The sequence below is a fragment of the Pipistrellus hanaki genome (genome assembly GCF_964339955.1).
Source record: "Pipistrellus hanaki genome assembly, chromosome: 5".
Taxonomy (NCBI): domain Eukaryota; kingdom Metazoa; phylum Chordata; class Mammalia; order Chiroptera; family Vespertilionidae; genus Pipistrellus; species Pipistrellus hanaki.
In genome coordinates this window covers 62,448,751-62,469,232 of record NC_140507.1, presented here as the reverse complement: position 1 = coordinate 62,469,232, position 20,482 = coordinate 62,448,751, and the positions used below count along the sequence as shown (strand labels likewise).

General features: G+C 39.9%; 3 protein-coding genes across 10 annotated transcripts in view; 1 reads left to right on the top strand and 2 right to left on the bottom strand.

Annotated features, from left to right (window-relative positions):
• CLCN3 (chloride voltage-gated channel 3) overlaps positions 1 to 4,828 on the bottom strand; it is a 65,888-nt gene extending 61,060 nt beyond the window's left edge. For both annotated transcript variants that reach the window (XM_084883739.1, XM_084883741.1), the window contains exon 1: positions 4,244 to 4,828. The gene's annotated coding sequence lies outside the window, so the exon portion shown is untranslated. The remainder of the gene's footprint in view (positions 1 to 4,243) is intronic.
• Positions 4,829 to 15,586: 10,758 nt separating this feature from the next.
• LOC311622722 (NTF2-related export protein 1-like) lies at positions 15,587 to 16,126 on the bottom strand. The gene has a single exon (XM_084883996.1). The coding sequence runs from the start codon at positions 16,114 to 16,116 to the stop codon at positions 15,781 to 15,783; it is 336 nt and encodes a 111-aa protein (XP_084740122.1). The 5' UTR covers positions 16,117 to 16,126; the 3' UTR covers positions 15,587 to 15,780.
• A 579-nt stretch (positions 16,127 to 16,705) lies between these two features.
• The window catches only part of NEK1 (NIMA related kinase 1), a 119,394-nt gene continuing 115,617 nt past the window's right edge, over positions 16,706 to 20,482 (top strand). For 2 of the 7 annotated variants that reach the window (XM_084883734.1, XM_084883729.1), the window contains exon 1: positions 16,707 to 17,286. The gene's annotated coding sequence lies outside the window, so the exon portion shown is untranslated. Of the gene's footprint in view, positions 17,287 to 20,038; positions 20,163 to 20,482 lie in introns of all 7 variants that reach the window. The other 5 variants (XM_084883733.1, XM_084883732.1, XM_084883731.1 and 2 more) reach the window with 5 other exon arrangements.

Sequence of the window (20,482 nt, the reverse complement as noted above, 5' to 3'; positions counted from 1 at the left end):
CTAAGGACCCCTAGGAGTCCGGGGCTGTGAGAGGGTGCAGGCCAGGCTGAGGGACCTCCCTCCCCAGTGCACAAAGGTCATGCACCAAGCCTCTAGTACTGAAATAACACATACCAATATGGAGAAGTAGAACACATTTTGAGAAATATTTAAGAGGATGTGCTAGCTAAAATGTGGGAATGGTGAAGAAGAAATCTAAGATATCTGCTAAGTTTCTGACTTGACTAATTAATTCAAAATTGCTGAAAGAAACAAATGTTTTACTCCTACGGCCAATAGGCCTCAAGACCAGAATGTTCTTTCCAACTGTAGAATTATACAACCTATTCAAGGTCAGACTACCATGAAGGGAATGTAATCTAAGTCCCCAAACACAAAGCAGTACACCACCAGAATGGGGTTTGGGGATAAAGCACAGAAATAAAAAGACCTTGGAAATGGGTGGCTAAATGACTAACAGCCTGAAGTGGTACACTAATTTTTCATAGCTTCCAACAAAACTTTGCCTCACTCATAAAGAAGATCAATCAGGACTGAGGACCATGACTAAATGTCAAAGGTATGTCAGTCAGCCAAAACCGGTTTGGCTCAGTGGATAGAGCATCAGCCTATGACTCAAGGGTCCCAGGTTCGATTCCGGTCAAGGGTATGTACCTTGGTTGTGGGCACATCCCCAGTGGGGGGTGTGCAGGAGGTAGCTGATCGTTGTTTCTCTCTCATCAATGTTTCTCTATGCTCTCTCTCCTCTCTGTAAAAAGTCAATAAAATATATTTTTAAAAAAGGTATTTCAGTCAGTTATCTGGCTGGTTAGTAAGCTGACAAAAAAGTATGCACAATCTGAGTGAAAGAAAGTAAAATCCATACCACCCACCAACCCCCAAATGACAATTCCAAATGTCTGCAACTAAAGCGATGGATAAAAGTCTCAAGATCAATAATGGCAGGGAAGAGAAACTGACTATATGTAAGAAGCATTCTCATATACGTATTTTAAGAAATGTATGTGCTAGGTACAGGTCAACTATTAAAATGTGACAATAAATTTAAACAATAATTCATTCATTCTGTTTATAGAGTAGCTACTAATATACCAGAAATTGTACAAAATATAACAATTTTTATTGATTAATGGCATATTTGTATAGAGTCTGTGGCTTTCAGTAACCTTCAGTATAAAGTTACTTTATATACTGTCCTCAAAAGGGATGTAATATTTTCCATAATTACTATATATCTACATAATAAAAGGCAATACATGACAGATGTCACAGAAGAACTGTTATAAGAGCTCAGATAAAAGACCACATTCCGCTGTATCTGATGATGAGAAGCCTTCTTTGGAAGAGACACATGTGAGTTGGACCTTAAAAGGTAAGGAGTATTTTATGGGGCAGAGATGGGAGAAGAGGTTAACTGAATCAAAATTATTGGCATGAGTGAAGCTATGGAGCCAAGAAGACAACAAATATACCTGCAGATGAGTATGTGCACAGAACACAAGTCCAGTAAAAGGTTTCATGGTCAAGTAAGTATGGTATAAAGCATATCCCCAACTGTCGTAAAAATTAACTTTATAATAAAAATTTATGCGAAGTTTCTCAAGTTTATTTTACACAGGAATGACCCCTCAATCCCATATAACATCATGAAACTAAAATTGAAACATTACATTAGCAAGAATTTATTCTGATACAAATTGTCAGCCCATATAACATCTGACAAGATACTGACTTTTCTCAAAAGTTATATTACTTGATGTTTTATCCTGTTAATTGTATTAGCTGAATGTATAAATCGCTATGCCATCTACATTTGTCTTCAAAAAAGTATGCAATGAATAACCTGCAGTAACCTGTCAGCTCTGAAGAAAATTTCCTAGATTCATCAAAATTTTAGTCATTCAAAAGTTAAATGCTAGATGATTTTAAAAGGAAAAACACAAATATAAGGCTCAGACTGTCACAACAAAGAAAGGTAAACAAAAATCCAACAAAAAGATGTTATGGAAGTCTTACACTTTGAAAACCAAATAATTTTCATGATTTTACAAGACAAACTATCAACTACTTCCCCTACGGTCAAGAAACACATTTATTTAACTTTGTTCAAGTCAAAGTTGCAAATGAAATCTCTCCATATTTCAGCAACGCAAATAGGCAGTTTCCCCATAGGGGTTCTTCCTCCCTCCAATTTGTACTTAACTAAGGAACATTTATCTTTAAGAATCAAAATGAATCATAGCTGCAATGTTCATATACTAGTGAACATGTGGATGTTCGTATACTAGTACAAAAATACCCAAACGGGGTTTATTATAGCAGGATGAGAGTTTCAAAGAAAAAAAAAAAATACTTTCCAGAGTTTCTATAATTTTACATTACTTTTATAATTGGGAAAAGAAATGGACCTATCATGCCATCCCTCTCATCCTTTCATTTCTTGTAACATTTTAATTAGTCCTACCTGCATCGAGAGCAAGAGCTCTGAAATCATGCCGGGCTTCAGTGTCAGTTCTGACAATTACCGAGATCTTGGGGTAATTAAATTCTCTATGCCTCCGTTTCCACATCTGTATAATGGGAACGCTAGTAAGTACCTACTTCATGGAGTTGGTGTGAGAATTGAGATAATCTACAAAAAACTACTTAGGAAAGATCCTGAGTCATAGAATTCACTCAATAAATATTAACACTTACTATGTCATACTGTATGTTTTAGATCACTGCTGGTAAGTTTGACTAGAAACTTAGCTGAAAGTTCTTCAAAGTAGTCAGTGGCCAAAACCCACAGAATACTGCTTTGATATCTTACCCACTACAGAGATCAAACCTCACTTCCTGAGCGGTCTGAAAGTTATTACCAACATGTCACAACAGGAAATGGAAAGCCTACCACCAACATGACCTGGAAAATAGCCAATTTACTAACATAAAATCATAACCTCAGCAAATCTGTTTCCTTGAACTTTATATATATGCAAAACCTGGTCAAATATTGACATTCCTAATGAGTAACATGATTGAAAACACATGCTACAACAATCTCCAAGTAACGATCTACATGCTTAACATTCATCTTCTTAAAATCATCTGACCCTTTTTTCAAACAAAGAATCAGTCTTTTGAGTTATTAGACATAGACATGTGGGGATCACATAAGGAAATATAAATGTAGAATCACTATGTTGGACATCTGAAAAAAATATGATCTTGTATGTAAGCTATACCATAAAAAAAAAGTCTTTGAAGTGTGTGGGAGGTAGAATGCGGGAGCGGAATGAAATTTGTCATATATTCTGCCAACCTTGGCTGTTTCTATTAACCAGAGGTTATAACAGCATACTCAATTTGAGAAATTCTCTGCAGATCATACCTGTTTTTCTAGCCCTTCTATGCAATCAGCAACTTTTATGACAAAAATCAACAATATATACATTAACATTTTAACTCCTTTATGTACTCTTGAGCTACACAGTATTTTCTAGTTACTCACAAGGGCTGGTAAAACTGACATCAGTTAAATTGCTTCCATAAAGACCTCATCAAGAAACATATCTTCTACGTTAAATTTTGGAGATGAAAAGAAAAGCATTTCTGGGAAGATTCAACAATCAATGACACAAGCCACAATGATGGTGCAGTGACTGAATTGCATAGAAAGTTTATAGTTCTCAGAATTGAACTTTTGAATTACAAAAACAAAAAAAACAAAAAAATGGTATGGCCACTGTTGATTCAACTCTAACAAATACGCATAGTGTGTATGTATATTACCTTCTATGTGCTCCAGTTTTAAAATGCTATACAAATAAAGCATGGGCAAAATTAATTTGAGAGTCTCAGGACGCTTCTAGTCCAAGTTTAAGCCCAAAACTCCAACGTTTTATATAAATACACACACAAACTGTGTCTTGGTATACACATAAACCTAAATACTAAAAAGAAAAATAAACCGATATTTACTTTAAATGTGGGCACATTTGGCGAAAGGAAAAGTTCAAATTTAATCTTTTCCTTGAAAACTACTTCCATCCTATTCAAAAATCCTTCGACGTTTCCTGGACAAAACAGGTGAAATCATAAAGAATATTCGAGGGTACGTCTCTAATGAGGGTGGACTTAACATTTATGTAGTAAATGTATTCTAAGATAAGCCAAGATGACAATCCTTGGTGTCAAAGTTGACCCAAAGCCCCGTGAACAGGACAGCTCACACATGTTTCCTTCGCAGAATGCAACTCACCTTGCAGCTCAGAGGCATAGCAACGTCGGTGGCCGCTTCCTGCGCTGCCCCTGGATTCTGCATCTGCTTCCAGCCTCAGCCCTCGCTAGCCCCGGGAGCTCCGCCTGATGAAGCTCAACAACAACCAAAACTATCGCAATTGAAGAGACCTGGCTTTTCCTACGGAAATTTCGCCCGGTGGGACTCGTATCTGGGTCCTCCTTCCAACACGGTCACGGCAGTAAGTTAAATCCGCTTGCTTTGGGCCCTCGAGTAACCTGTTTCTCTACCCAAAATTAGGAAAACCTCCAGCATCCCTTCTCTCCTAAGAGACTAACCCTAAACCCATGGTCTAACTCGGGAACGAAGGAGAAGGGCTTTCCCAGCCACCACACCCTCCTTCCTCTACACACGGCCCCGGGCGAATTTGGACTACGAGAAAGAGGCTGCAAAAGCTCCGAACCGGAGCGTCCCCGACCCACGGAAGGGGAAGAAAAGCAGCAAGAATCCGGAGCGCCCGACAGGTGCGTCGGCGCGTGACGTCACCGCGTCGACGTGAACGGCCGTTCAGCGTCCCGGCCGCCCCAACAGCTCCGCCTCCGGCCGGGGTCGTAGCGGCGTCGGCGCCTATTGGGTAATGCGGAGGTAGTGGGCGGGGCGAGGAGGAGCCGGGGCGCCGGCGGGCGCTGCGGGGCCGCGCAGGGTGTGAAACCTGCCCTGCGCATGCGTACGCGTCACCCTGACTTGGCTGTGCGCCGGGCTGCTGACTTCGGGGAAGGAGGGAGGCGGGCGCCGGAGGAGCCGGCTCGGAAGGCCGCGGCGGGCGGGCGCCTGCCCCTGCGTCCTTGCGAAGCCCCGCCCGGAGCTGCGCGTGAAACGCCGGCGAGCGTCCGTCCCAGAACTGAAAAAGCAAAAAGCCGTTGGGGACAAGCGCTTGCTACTTAATTCTCGCTGAGATCGAAGAGAAATGTGGGCATTTGAAGTGAGACCCGCGGCCCATGCTGCCTGTGCTCACAGGTCACGGGCGGGCGGTGCCATGGGGTCGCCTCGCCGGGTTGAGTGTCTGACGTGCATGTAGAGAAAACCGATAACCCGAATGTAACCACCATGCACTTTCAGAAATAATGCTTGCAAATGACGTATATTTCAAGTGTAAATGCAATTTGCATATAACAACAATGTGGTTTTGAAGGGTTTTCATCGTGGGTGGATGGACGGGATCAATCATCTAGATTCAAAAATTCCGCTATATGGGTGTCATCTATATTTGGGTGTATTTTTTTTTTTATCCCATGGAGCATGTGAAAGAAGGATGCAGACATTATACCTTAACCCTGTATACTTTTACATGCATCTACTAAGACGAACGATCTTTTCCCAATCAGAATATCATTATCACCTGTAAAGCTAAAGGGCCAGTTACCTGCTCCCAACACTCCTAAAATATAGTGGTTGGACAGGCATAAGGTAACAGCTGTAGGTGTTCCAGTTCAAAAAGTAGTAGAAGCGAAGATGGAGTCCCTGTTCTCTAATGCACGGTCACCTACCACAGGTGATGAAAGAGTGCCCCTTTCTTCTCCATTTAAGGAGGTGGTTTGGGGGCAAAAGGGTGTTGTTTTTGGTTTTTTGGGGGGATGGGGGAGGTGAGGAAAGGAAATCTCCTTAGTGATACCCTCACCCAAGTGGGTTTTTATGCCTTAAGAGGCTTGAGCACTCGCTTTTTCAGCTCATCTATTTCCACTCTGATAACCTCAACAGATTCAAGTCACTCATTCACATCACTTGCTGATTCTGGATCACCACCAACCCATGAATCAGGTTTTTCTCTGTAACTTTTATTTCAGAACCCCCTTTGCCCTTCCCCGTCACTAGCCTTACATAAAATTACAGGGTTTTATGCAGTAGGTTTCTCTAACTCTGAATCTCAGACCACTTTAAACAAGTTGCCAAAAAATACCAAAAGTTCTTGCTACTAATCCTGGAAAAATGAGGTCTGGTCACCCAATATGTACACTAATCAGAAGGACTTTCAAGGGACCTTTCCAGGATCAAGATAATCAGCTTCTTGCAATTAAAATAAACTATACCCACTATAATAAGTATTCTAAAAACTGTTAATCTAGTTTATTTGGAAAGCCTAAAGATTAAAAAGGCCTTCTAAGGAGAAGGACATATCTTAGGACCTGCCAAAATTAGGGATTCTGTTTCTTGTTGCCAGGAAAATGTACACTCAAAGAGAGACATTTTTTTGAGTGTAAAGCTTTGAAAATTATAGGATAGCAGGTAAAATAACTTTTTTTTTTTTTTTTTTAAATCTTGTGTTGCCCTGGCCGGTGTGGCTCAGTTGGTTGAGCTAGTTCCATGCACTGGAAGGTTGCCAATTCCATTCCCAATCAGGGCACATGCCCAGGTTGGGAACCTGTAGGAGGCAACTGAACGATGTTTATCTCTCCCTCTCTCTCTACAATTAAAAATTTTAAAATAATTTTCATAACATACAGTGCTGAGTAATACCCAGATATTATCTGCTTCATTTTTTTTTTTTTTTTTTTTTAGAAATTACCTCAATGCATTGAGACCCTCCAAATATACTACCAGATAAGCTATCCTAGAGGTCATGGAATCAAAGGCTAAAACATCATGAGAAGCAAAGGGAAAGAAAATTAACACACAATAGGGTGCAAATGAGATGGAAAGACTTGAATTGAAACCTGTGATTATGTAATGTTCATATGTCCTGTCTCTCTTGTTGGCTCATTAGCTTTCCTGTTGATGCAATTGTAATTGGACCAGAGCCGGGGTTTGAGCAAGGGGACAAGGGTGGGAGGTACCAATGACACACTCTGACTCCATTGGAGAGATGCAGGGCAAGAATATCTGGCCACAGCTGTAGCTTGCCAGGTAACCTGCTGAGCAAGTACAGTTTTGCACTTCTTGTACAGCACGTGTGGACACAGTATGATTGTCACCACTGAGTGGCAAAACTAAGACTTGTGAATGTCGAATGTCTCATGTATATTTAGTGTGTAAGGAATGTATAATGTTTAATGAATATTAGTGCCTCTTGTATGTTTAGTGCCTCATGAATATTAAGGCATCTCTTGGTCATTTCAGCATTTTCTATGTTACAAGTGTATGCCCTACTAACTTTATCTGACCACTATGTCTCACAGATTTTTAACTTATCCATGCTTAACACATGAGTTTTGTCCATCCTATTTTTTTTTTTCTTCCAGGGAAGAATTGAGTATTCTCAAGTAATACAGTCCTGGGTTTCAGAGCTGGTATTATGTCCATGGTGATGATGCAGTCAAACTTTTTATGACTCCTTAATTACATTTATCAAGGTAAATTTAGCTGAATCTTAGTAATTCCAAGCACAATATTATTTTATTTTATTTTATTTTATTTTATTTGGGAAACTGTTGAACAAGTTTCTTAGACTTTTTTTTTTTAAGAAAGCAATGTTGAAAAAAGAAAAACTTTTTTTTTCTTTTTTTTTTTTTAAATATATTTTATTGATTTTGTACAGAGAGGAAGGGAGAGAGATAAAGAGCTAGAAACATCGATGAGAGAGAGAGTCATCGACCAGCTGCCTCTTGCACACCCCCTACTGGGGATGTGCCCGCAACCAAGGTACATGCCCTTGACCGGAATCGAACCCGGGACCTTTCAGTCCCCAAGCCGACTCTCTATCCATTGAGCCAAACAGGTCTCGGCATTTTTTTTAAATATATTTTATTGATTTTACATAGAGAGGAATTGAGAGGGATAGAGAGTTAGAAACGTCAATGAGAGAGAAACATCGACCAGCTGCCTCCTGCACACCCCCTACTGGGGATATGCCTGCAACCAATGTACATGCCCTTGACCGGAATCGAACCCGGGACCTTTCAGTCCACAGGCCGACGCTCTATCCACTGAGCCAAACCGGTTTCGGCCAAAAACTTTTCTAAACTAAATGGATTTTTTTCACAAGAGATTTTACAGACATATATTTTCTTCTCTCACTGTAGATGGATAGCCTAATTTTGGAAAGAGGCACACAGACTCTGAGAATGAGAGACAATAGTCACAGTCTGTTAATCAATTATATGTGCTTTCTGTGATCCTTTTATAAAAAAGAAATCATAAATTCACTTATGGTAGTGTATTAGTTCCTTCATGGATCTTATAAGTGGGCAAGAACAAGTCTACTTATACATTTGGATCTGTAATATTGTGCACTGCCTTATTCCTTCATGAGAACTTGTTTATTTTAACATCAAATGTTTCTGACACACACACCATTTTGTCAGGAGTTCTCAACTTAATGTATCAGAACTGTCTAGGGAGCTTCAAAACAAACAAACAAACAAACAAACAAAACAGGGGTGGACCCCACTCTCAGAAATTCTGTTTTAATTGTCCCAAGTTTGGGCCTGAGTGAGCATATTTTTAATTATTCCCAGTTAATGAGCAGGACTCAGTCAGAACCACTACATTAAACAAAGTGCTCTGTGATGGCTTGGTGATAAAACAATAGGTTCCACCTGAGGAAGAACTTTCTCTGTAATTCCCCTGGTATTTTTATTAGAGAATCTGGTGGTGTTAAACCTCTTCGACAGACTTGGGTGTTTCAGATAGTAAGGAGAACAGCTAGATTCTTTGAACATTTCCTAATGTGCCCTAATATAAGCACTTCCAACAGAATCTCATTCCCTCTCAGCAAGTGTTCCAGAAGGCGTCCTGATAATTGGGGTTCTTACACATCCTTTACTTGGAGGGGGATGATAAAGAAGGAGTTTTCTAGGGCTGGAATAATACACAATAAGGAGTTTTTACAGATCCTGCTTTTCCCACACATTACAAAAATATATACCAATCAACCTGATCTCCATACTCTGCTCCTGGGGCCTTAGGAGGGTAGGCATTTGTATTAGTAGCCCATAAATTTAGTGGCTTGAAACAGCAAAAATTCATTATTTTAGAGATCTTCAGGTTGGATTTCCAACATAAATCTCACTGGCTAAAGTCAGAGATGTGCTTCCTTCTAGTTCTAGGGATGAACCTGTTTCTGTGCCTTTTGTAGCTTTTGAGGCCACGTCTTGGTTCATCACCCCTTCCTCCATCTTCAAATCAAGTTACAATAGGTTGAGTTTTTTGGCTTTTATATATATATTATTGATTTCAGTGAAGACGGGAGAGAAATGGAAACATCAAAGATGAGAGAGAATCATTGATTGGCTGCCTCCTGCATGCCCCCTAATGGGATTCGAGCCCTCAATCTGGGCATGTGCCTTTGACCAGAATCTAATCCAAGAATCTAACCCTGAACCCTTTAGTCCACAGGCTGTGGTCTATGCATTGAGCCATACCAGCTAGGGCTTGAGTCCTTCTCAGATCCTACCATTTTGAATTCTTTTACTTTTTTTCTTCATTTTAAAAATATATTTTACAGAGAGGAAGGGAGAGGGATAGAGAGAAACATCAATGAGCTGGCTCCTGCACACCCCCTACTGGGGATGTGGCTGCAACCAAGGCACATGGCCTTACATCGGAATCAAACCCGGAACCCTTGAGTCCAAAGGCCGATGCTCTAGTATCCGCTGAGCCAAACCAGTTATAGTGAACTCTTTTACTTTTAAGGACTCTTGTGATTACATTTAGCTCACCTGGATAATCCCAAATCATCTCACTATTTTAAGGTCAGTTGATTAGCAACTTTCATTCCCCCTTGCCATGTACCTAACATAATTACAGATTCCAGAGATGGGGGTAGGGGCTGGGATATCTTTGAGTGGTCATTATTCTGCCTACTATAAGTTGCATAAATTATCCCTGTATTATATGCGTTTTTAAAAGCCCTCTGGCCCAGCTGGTTTGGCTCAGTGGTTGAGCTTTGACCTATGAACCAAGAGGTTACAGTTTGATTCCCATTCAGGGCACATGTTGAGGGTTTGATCCCCAATATGGGGTGTGCAGGATTCTTATTCCCTGACCCCAATCAAGTTGCTGTAAATTATCTTTGAAGTAAAAAACCTGGAAGTAGGAATATTTCCTGTAATAGCTGAAAAATACATGGAGAAAAAGAAACAACACTGTTCTACAGAAAATAAGAGAAACGAATAAAGCTATTTCATGTGTTTGTGAGTTTCAGAAAAAGAACTGTAACTTTATTGCTTATGTTTCACACACATTGACAAGAGGGTGTGAAAAGGGACTAAGCTATTCTATTAGGAAAATAGTGATACGGTTATAGTCTAGAATTTCCTCCTGATTCCACAAGCATCAGGGAAATAGTTGTAAGTGACCTTTTCTTTTCTTTGCCTTTTTTCCTGAGAAAGAATGTGAAATTATATTCAATAGATTTGTACTTCTGATTACATTTGAAGCCTTTAACATTGCAAATAATCTTCCAGGTTCATGTGATTCTTTCCTAGGAAACTCCTATCTAAGCCTCATTGGAACTTGATAGACCCTCAGTTATTTCAACCAAGTATATCCTCAATTCAGTCTCATGCGGTGACTCCTTTTTCAGGCTCTGTACAGCTAAGGGCTCAATGTTTTACTTTATTCTTCCTAAGAATAGGTTATGATCTGTCTTTTTAGATAGCTGACGCTTCCATGAGCTCTTGCAAGTGACCCAACCCAAAAAGCCAGAAAACGAAGAACTAATTAGATAACTCCTCTATCTTTGCTTATTGAGGTAAGCTTACCTGATTAAGATCCAGAAATTATTACAGTTTAAGTCCAAGCTATATATAAAATAGCTAATGATTAGTTCAAACTACATAAAGTTAGACAGAGTAGAGACTTTCAGGAATTAGCTTAAAATAAAAGATTTTAGGTCAGGATGTAGAGAGAGAGAGTTCTAAATGTAAAGACACTCTTTTTCTTTTTTGTATGTATTACATGTCTGCAAGAGATCTGGACTTTAGAGCATGCATTTCCTCATATTTAAAGTTTAAAGCCTTCTTTTCTTCAATCGCAAAAGATTGCTTGTATGTCAGGATAGCTTGATCAAATACATATATCTACACAAATATGTGTTCTTTTAATAACTTCACAAAGGGAAAATATTCTATTGTAAATCTACCACCAACTATTTGCTTAAATTTGTTATCCTCTAATTTGTTTCACCTTGCTGCCTGCTTTCTGGAAAGAAGAAATAACAATACCTACTATATGTCTTGAATATGCTAATCCATATAATTTGCATAGTGTTCAATCCACTGTGAATAAAGAACGATATATTTCTGTAAAATCTCTAGTAGAATACCTGAGTAATATAGCTAGTCCCTTTCCACTTGGGATAGTATAAAGCACTATTAATAAAGATTTAAGGCATTTTTATTTATTTTCTACCAGAAAAGAGGCCCACAACTATAACTTTAACCATCTTTAATATACAAGAATATAAATAATTATTAAAAATTTAAAAATTATTTTAGTGTTGGCATTTCTTTTTCAGAATGGAAAATATTGTTATAGTATTTCTTGATTATTAAAACACTTTCTTTTAAAAAAAATATTTTAGAGAGAGGTGGGAGAGAGAGAAACATCAATCAGTTTGCTTCCCATATGTTCCCTGACCAGGGATCAAACCCACTACCCTTCAGTGTATGGGACAATGCTCCAACCAACTGAGCCACACTAGTCAGGGCACTTTTTCTTTTTTTAATTGACAAAATGATAAATGAAAAAGAAATCCATAAGCAGATAAAAATACAAATAGTGAACTTGATATATGATAAAGTTTACATTTCAAATTGGTGGAAAAGGAAATCACATATAATAAATGGTTCTTGCATAACTAGCTTTTCTTCAAAAGAATATAAAGCTAGTTTCTCTATGTTAATCATATACAAAAATAAATTTCATATGTATTGAAGTTATCAAACAAAAGACAAGAACAGTAAGATTATTTAGATGGCTTTGAGGGTGAAAGAATATTTTCTTGGCAAAATGAGAAACAAAAAGAGAGAGAGAGAGAGAGAGAGAGAGAGAGAGAGAGAGAGAGGGAGAGAGAGAGAGAGACTGCCAGGTTTGATCAAATACAAATTTTTATATCGCCAAAGATACCATAAAAAGTATAAAAATGTTAGTGAGAAACTGTCAGAATATATTTGTTCCACAATATGACAAAGGGTTAATTTCTGTGTTTTACAAATAGCACCTACAAATTGATTTTTTAAAAAGATAAATGGAAAAGGGGCAGGAGATATAACAGGCAGACACAGAGGAAGAAATTCCAGGTTTTTGTAAAATTAAGAGAAATACATCCAGTGGTGGTAGAAATAGGCTACCGGAAGTTTGAATTTCTTAAAACTTTTGAAAAGTAATCAAGGATGTAGTAAATAATTCTACAAATTAGGCCATCATTGATCCCTCCCTTTCTAGTCAATCTTGCCTGGCCTTGAACCTTGTTTTCACCATGAATATGGAAGAAGTGACCTTGGCCTAGCCTTTAAAAAACTGGCACCTTTGCCCTGGCTGGTGGCTCAGTTGTTTAGAGCATTATCCCATACACCAAAAGGTCACAGGTTCAATTTCCAAACTGGGCACATTCTTATGTTAGGGGTTCGATTCCTCGTAGGGATGCATGTGGAAGGCAATTATTGATGTTTCTCACATTCCCATCTCTCTCTCTAAAAGAAAAAAAACTATATCCTTGGGTGAGGATTTAAAAAAAAAAGACTGGCACCTTCTATTTTTTCCTTATGTGAAGCCAGCTTTTATGAAAGAGGAATGACTCTCTCAAGACCATAATGTGACAACCCAAGCTACCCACGTGGAGGGAGAAAGAGTTGAGGAGTGCCAAGGCACCAGACATGTGACTGAACCTTCTCAGGCCATCCAGTTCAGCATAGTTGCCCACTGAATGAAGCTGAGTCAACTCAGCCAACAAAACCCTGCCTTATTTCCTGACCACAAAATTGTGAGGAAATAATAAATCATTGTGGTAGGCCACTAAGTTTTATGGTGGTTTGTTACACAACAATATATAACCAAAGCATAGGAGTATCTATTCAAGTAAAAGAAAAAGCATACTTTTGACCCAGCAATCCTATTGAATAGATTTTGGTACATCCATATCGCGGAATGTTGATAACATTAACAAGAATTAGTTGAACTCTAGAGATAGTCATGACATACTGTTAAATAAAATGCAAATTGCAAAACAATATGTATACTATAATCTCATTTTAAAAGGTTAAAACATATATATGAATAAATGCTCTTATGTTTTTATGAACTTACAAAAAATGTAGATATTTGTAAAACTATTAACATTGACTTCTTATAGGAATAAGCATAGGGTGACTTTGGGTAGATAGGGCTATACACCTTATTTTTATGTACTTGTGCTATTGAGTTGTTGCAAGCAACAAATATATTTTTTTGTTGTTTGACAGAAAAATCCAATAAATTTTTAAATAAAAGAAATCAAAGAAATTCAAATATTCTTGTAAAAAGAAAAAAAATTAAACTTTAGAGAAGTGTATAAACCAGAAAGGGAAATCATTGGGTAATCTTAGTTTTTAAAACAAATATTTCTATTGATTTCAGAGCGGAAGGGAGAGGGAAAGAGAGATAGAAACATCAATGATGAGAGAGAATCATTGATCAGCTGCCTCTTGCATACCCGACACTGGGGATTGAGCCCACAACCTGGGCATGTGCCCCTGACTGGAAATGAACCTGAGACCCTTCAGTTTGCAAGGTGATGCTCCATCCACTGAGCCAAACCAGCTAAGGCTGGGTAATCTTCTTAATCCAGGTTAGAGTAATTTGCCTTATTAACTCAACAATATATCAAGGGCATCTTTCTGTGAGTAAAAATAGATCCAAATAATTCTTTCCCCCCTTCCTTTTTTTCCCCCGCTGACCCTTTTTAATGGCTTCAAAATATTCTATTGTTTGGATGTATTATAATTTATTTAGTTAAGTTCTTATTGTTAGAATTCACATTATTTCTACTTTTTCTGGTTATAAAAATAATGGTTATTCTTGTAATATATCGTCACCTACTTGTTTTAGAAGTGAACTTGTTGATATACATATTGCTAGCATACCTTCTACAAAAACTGTAGTAGTTTATAATTCCCACTAACAGTTTATGACAGGAGCAAAAATAATTGTCTAATGCATTATCTAACCATTCTTCACGAAAACAGCCAAAAAGAATTTGCTAGTTTAGCAATTAGCAAATGTTTTCATGTTGCTTTGCTGTACAATGGGACGTGGGTAGAACTAGAGTTATTGTGCATTCAGACACCAAAATTCCTACTTACTAACTGGGTGGAAAGGTCACAGGAGGCTGGCCTAGAAGTGAGAAAATGAGGAAAGCAAGTCTTTTGCATGGAGATTAAAGAGGAAATCAACTGAAGCAGATTTTCTCCAGTGTGCCAGGCTGAATGACTTGCAGTGCCATCTGCTGGCAAAGAAGCCCAAAACTTTCAGTTTACATGCTGGGTGGGAATGAAGTTTGTCTTCTAAGCCGGACTAAATCAAAGAGCCACAGGAGAACCCAAAGTTGGTCTTGGTGTTGGTGTGTTCAGAAAGGGACGAAGGAAAAGGAGACAGATTTATTTTAAGTAAAGATCTAAATCATTTGATCTTTGGGGGTCTCTGGCAAAATCAGTAGTGTCTCCAAGCTACATACAATTTGTGTACAACAGATACAGCTTGGAGTTGTACCATCCTTCTTCAGCTTCAAGTTTGTAATTTCCAGGATCTGGGGATAAGTCACTTCAGCTGTAGGAATACAGGACAACACCCTTATTAGGAAATATGTTGCTATCTTAGAAAGTCCTGCAATGAAGAAAGGTACTTAGACTGCCACCCCTTTCAATATACTGACAATGAATTTATACACGCATTAGATGTATAGGTGTAGAATATCACATTATAACTTAAAGTTTTTTTGAGACTTAAAATTACATTCTTGTTTTAATCATCCAAAACATACTAGAAAAAGGCTTGCTTTTTAAAGCAAAATTACTTTTTAAAAATGTTGATTGAGCCTTCACCTATGAATCAGGAGTTTAGTGGAGGGGGGGTGGGACACATGCAGGAGGCAATTGATAATGATTCTCTCATCATTGATCACTCTCCCTTCCTCTCTGAAATCAGTAAAAAAAAAAAAAAAAAAAAAATTAATGTGTTAGTTTTAAGTAAATAAAAGTCTTCAGGTTAAAACATTATTATTGCAGTGTCTTATGTCTGGGACAAATTTATGGTACGCTTTATTTCATATCAACTTCTGCCACACTACTTCAAACTACACACTCCTGTTTTTCCTTGTTTTTTTTTTTTTTTTTTTTTTTTTTTGTAGTATTATTTTATTTGATAGAATTTCCAGAACCAGGGTCTCTACTGGACAAGTAGAGAAATAGAAAACTATACTACGGAAAGGCAACTATGATAAATAAGTATACTCGTAAAGGGGCTCCTTGGACTTGAGAAAATGCAGAGTTTACCCTGGGCAGTGTAGCCCACATCAGAAAGGAACTGGTGTCCCCACATTTTGAGATCCGTGTTTTCCTCCCTAGCTGGGGCTGCCCGCTGCTCTGCTAGCTGGCTGGGTCCTGGAACCTGAAGCAGTCACTCGCTATCTTCCACCCCGTGTTGCTAGGAGAGGCCTGGGCAGTCAGAATGAAGTTCTGGTTGAAGTCCCGTTGTTTGTTGCCTTCAGACTTCACCATTCCCCAGATCACAACTGTGGTCTGGCTCGGGGTGGCTTCCCTACGTACGGGCTGGCAGTCAACCACATTGATCTGGAACTCACTGGAAGGCAACATTTCAAAAACCTCACTCCAGGACTCTGGTCCTGACCCGGCATTTCCATTCCACACCAGGGTGGCTGTGCCCAGGTAGAGGCGGGGCGGCAGGCGCCTCCGCTTATCCATGGTGGTGTAGTAGACGGGATCCACGTAGGTCTCGAAGTCTACAGATGCCATCTCAGGCTCTCCCAGGAGGCCTCCACCCAGGTGCTTCCTGCACCCGAGGGAGCCGGGGCTGCGCCGGCGAAGGCCGGGGTCGGCGTGGGCGGTGGCGGCAGCCCTCTTTCGGCGCCCCCCGTGGCGGACCACAGCTCCTCGGAGAACCGGCCCCATGAGGTCGCGGGGCAAGCCTGCGGGGCCTCCGCCACCCTCTGCAGCTCGCCAGCAAGGAGGCCCGGTTTTACCTTTTCAATTTTCCTGCTCTTAACGGTACCAATCCCATGGATAAGTGACCTGGCCCCGCCCCGCCGTGGCCCCGCCCCGCCGTGGCCCCGCCCCGCCGTGGCCCCCGCCCCGCCGTGGCCCCGCTCCTCCATGCCATGGCCCCGCCCCGGACCGGCCCCGCCCCGCCATGGCCCCGCCCAGTCATGGCCCCGCCCCTGACCACCTCCGGCCCCGCCCCTCTGCGCCCCTCCATACCCCTCAGAGCCGCTCTTTCCCAGCCACCTCCACTGCACGCTTGCTTCAGCGCGCTGACGTCACACGCCAGCGCCAGTGACGCGCCGACCACTCCCCCTTCTGCACTGGCTCCAGGCTTTAAGGGGCAGCAGGCTGCAGTCTTCAGCCCGGGGTCCCCAGCACTTCCCTGCAAACCCCCCGGGATCTAGCGCGGGCGTTGCGGGGCCGGAGGGCGTGGCAGGCAGGTAGCCTCCCAGCTCCGAAGGCCGCCCGTCCCCACCCCGCTGCGGCCACCGGCCGGCCGCCGCCTGTGAAGTTGGAGAGGCGGTCCCCGCGGCACTCCCCCGCTGCCTCCCCGCCGTTTCCAAGGGGCTCGGGAACCAGTTTGTTTCCTCCGTCCGGGGAGTGTGTACCCGTCTCACAGGGCGTTGCCCGAGTTGGGACCGAGTCCAACCTGAGCGGTCAGGCAAGGGCTCTGTCCAGGTGTGGAGTCTCAGCGCCCCCCTTCACAGGGGGCTGCCAGCGGCTGGCTAGAGACTCGGTTTGTCTTTCAGGATGTCATTTTCGAAATGCGGGATGACGCCTCTGCCTCATTAAGTCCCCTAGGAAGATTGCTACACCCAGACTTTTGCTAATAGATCATCACCGTTATCCCTACTAACGTCCTGTGTCGTTGAGGTGAGTTTTACTTGGGGGGGGGGGGGGGTAAAGAGTGGTATGCAAAATGGCACAATCAGGTTGGGAACGAGGAGACCTTGCTTATGTAGATATCGCTTATGGATACCATAAGTGCGCGGAAAAGTAATAACCCTTATCTCATTAGAATGTTAATTCTCTAAGGAGCAGTATGTATTGCCAAGCAGTCATTGGACATTGTTTAAGCAAAAATCTATTAAAGTAATAGGAATCTTAGTATGGATAAGCAGTCATTTACAGGCTTACAGGTTGTCTCCAATCTTAAGTTACACATAAATTTAATTAGAAAATGAGGAGCAACTGGTTGGCCTGTAATTTTATATTTCGGTTTCCATAATTTGAAGAAATTTATATATGTAAGGCATTAAAAGTTCTACTTTCAGAGTCCATGACTCATTTCTTATAAATATTCAGGCCTAATTTTTATTCTCTTAAGATCAAGAAGCAGAAAAATTATTGCCATTCTACGTTACATCAGAAATATTTATGAAGGATTAAGAGTAATATCCAATATAAAGTAATAATAGCCTTTTCTTATGATGCAGCAGTATGGTAGAGATGATGGAGGGAAGCCAGATGTGGAGAGAAGTAGTCCGTTGTTCTAGTTTAGATTTGTCTGGTGTGAGAAGATCCACAGATCTTCATTTAAAATTGCCCATTGTTCTGGGTGAAAGGTAAGGAGCCTGTTTTGTGGGAAAACAGGTTTTTGCACAGTAAAAGTCACCATTAGTTTAGTAAGGTTTATGGAACTTGGCCACAGGAGTTCTTTTGAGGTCATTTTAATAATACATTGACATTGAATTCCAAGTAAATTTTACTCGAACCTACCTCCTAAGTCATGATCATGACCCCATTTCATGAATGTAAATTATTTACATTTTGGTAGTTTCCACCAGGAAAGCCATTAATTGTTGCCTGAATAGACTTACAGAGAAGAAAAAAAAATTTTTTGGGGGGGGGGGAAGGGAGGGGAAGACTAGTAGGAATCTTATTTTTGCTTTCTGCTTTTTTAAGTAACGAAAAATAAGGCAGAAACTTTTCTTACTGAGAAGATAAATTGGCCCTCTCCCATAATCCCAAATGGTAGTTGTTACTTTGGGAGAATTATATGTATGTATTGTAGCTGTGGACTGCACCATAAGTAATCTATTGACATTTCTTTACCAATGTTTCCCTTTATGACATCCTGTCCATCATAAAGCTGAAATGGCTTAATGTTTGAGATGGGTGGGGCTAAAGTTTTTCATTCATATACTCTGACATTTTTCATATTTCGTGCAAAATTATTATGTCAAACATTGCTTATTTATGGCTTAAAGAAATTTTTAGAAAAATGAGAGGAAAAATGTCTAATTTGACTAGAGGCAAGATATTTTTTTTGGGGGGGCAGGGGAGAGAGCATAGTTGACATACCAGTACTTGAAAAGAAGAATGATACCATATAGGAAAACATTGGATGTCAGGATTAGAAGTTTGGAAATGGAGAACTGTTCAAGGATTTTATTTTATTTATTTTTAATTTTTTTTAACATATTTTATTGATTTTTTACAGAGAGGAAGGGAGAGAGATAGAGAGCTAGAAACGTCGATGAGAGAGAAACATCAACCAGCTGCCTCTTGGTCCCAGGTCCCAGGTTCGATTCCTTGACGCTCTACCACTGAGCCAAACCAGCTTCGGCTGTTCAAGGATTTTAATTAGAAATACTGATTTAGGTAACATTCTTCCTACTTCCTATCAGTAGTTATTATTCTTCAATTTAATGTATTATTTTGAATAGATAAAACATTTATATAGTTTAAAAAGTCTTCTCAACTACTCAGTTTGGCCCTCTCCCATAATCCCAAATGGTAGTTATTATATGAGTTTGATTCCAAACCCCGGCAACTACTCAGTTTTTGGCAGCCAATATTACCAGTTTATTTTGTATCTTTTCAGATATTGGACATTGTTCTTAATTTCAGATACTGTATGTTACTTCTAGAATGTTCATTTAATTAAAAAAATACATTTTAGTTCTTTGTTGAAACTCCCCATCTTTAAAATCTTAAAAAATAATCTCCATCTTAAAAAAAATAACTTTGTTCATCTTTCTCTCTTATTTTCTTGAACATATTAATCATGGCTATTAAAATTCCCTACTGATAACTCCACAGTTGAGTCATTTTCAAGTCTATTGTGTGAATTCTTTTGTTTTGGTTGTTTTATCTCTTTCTTGTTTTTTTGTTTGTTTGTTTTTTAACATGCTTCATAATTACTGACTGGATGCTAGAACTTGTGAATGAAACATCTTAGAATTTCTGGAACATTTATCCTCCCAAAATTGTTGTTTTGTTCTGGCAAGCTGATGGGATTATCAGCTGATAACCGTGATCCTGTTGAGGATTGGTTTTAGTTTTGTTAGGACTAGCCTGTTTTATTCTTGCCCATGTGTGTGAACAATTTAGGAATGGCTAACTGACAAGAGAGGAATTTACATGCAGATTTTATTTTTAAAATATATTTTTATTGATTTCAGAAAGGAAGCGGGAGGGAGAGAGAGAGAAACATCAATAAGAGAGAATCATTGATGGGCTGCCAGATGGAGCCCACAATCTGGGCATGTGCCCTTGACCAGAATCGAACCCAGGACCCTTCATTCCACAGGCTGATTGCTTTATCCACTGACCCAAACCAGCTAGGGCTTTGTAGATTTTTAGATTTTAGAGCTACTCAGTTTTTTCCTCTCCTATCCAGGATTTCGGCAGCCCTAAACCACTCTCTACACTCAGCCCATTAAGACTGCAGCTTTCTACTTAAGCTCCATTCTGCTTGCCACAATTTGAAAAATGACTTCAGGAAAAAGGCTGGGGTAAATATGGTAATATATTCCTACCTTTCAATGATTATAGCCCCTCAATTTCTATCTGTTGTTTTATATATTTTACTAAGCGTTTATGATTGTTTTGGGAGGTGGGATGGTCTGTTAAGAGTTTCACCATCATGGTTGGAACAGTGTGTCACCATTTCCTAAGTAGACATTCACTTAATCTCCCAGATTATACAGGTATTCCTCAGAGATATTATCAGTTTGATTCCAGACCCTGGCAATAAAGAGAGTCATAATTTTTTTTTGCCTTCATTTTGTTAAAAAAAAAAAAAAAAAAAAAAGGCAACATTTGTGAAGCACAATAAAGTGAA

What these genes read in the sequence shown, in the direction of transcription:
- LOC311622722 (XM_084883996.1), bottom strand. Translation starts at nt 16,116, where the DNA reads ATGGATAAGCGGAGGCGCCTGCCGCCCCGCCTCTACCTGGGCACAGCC.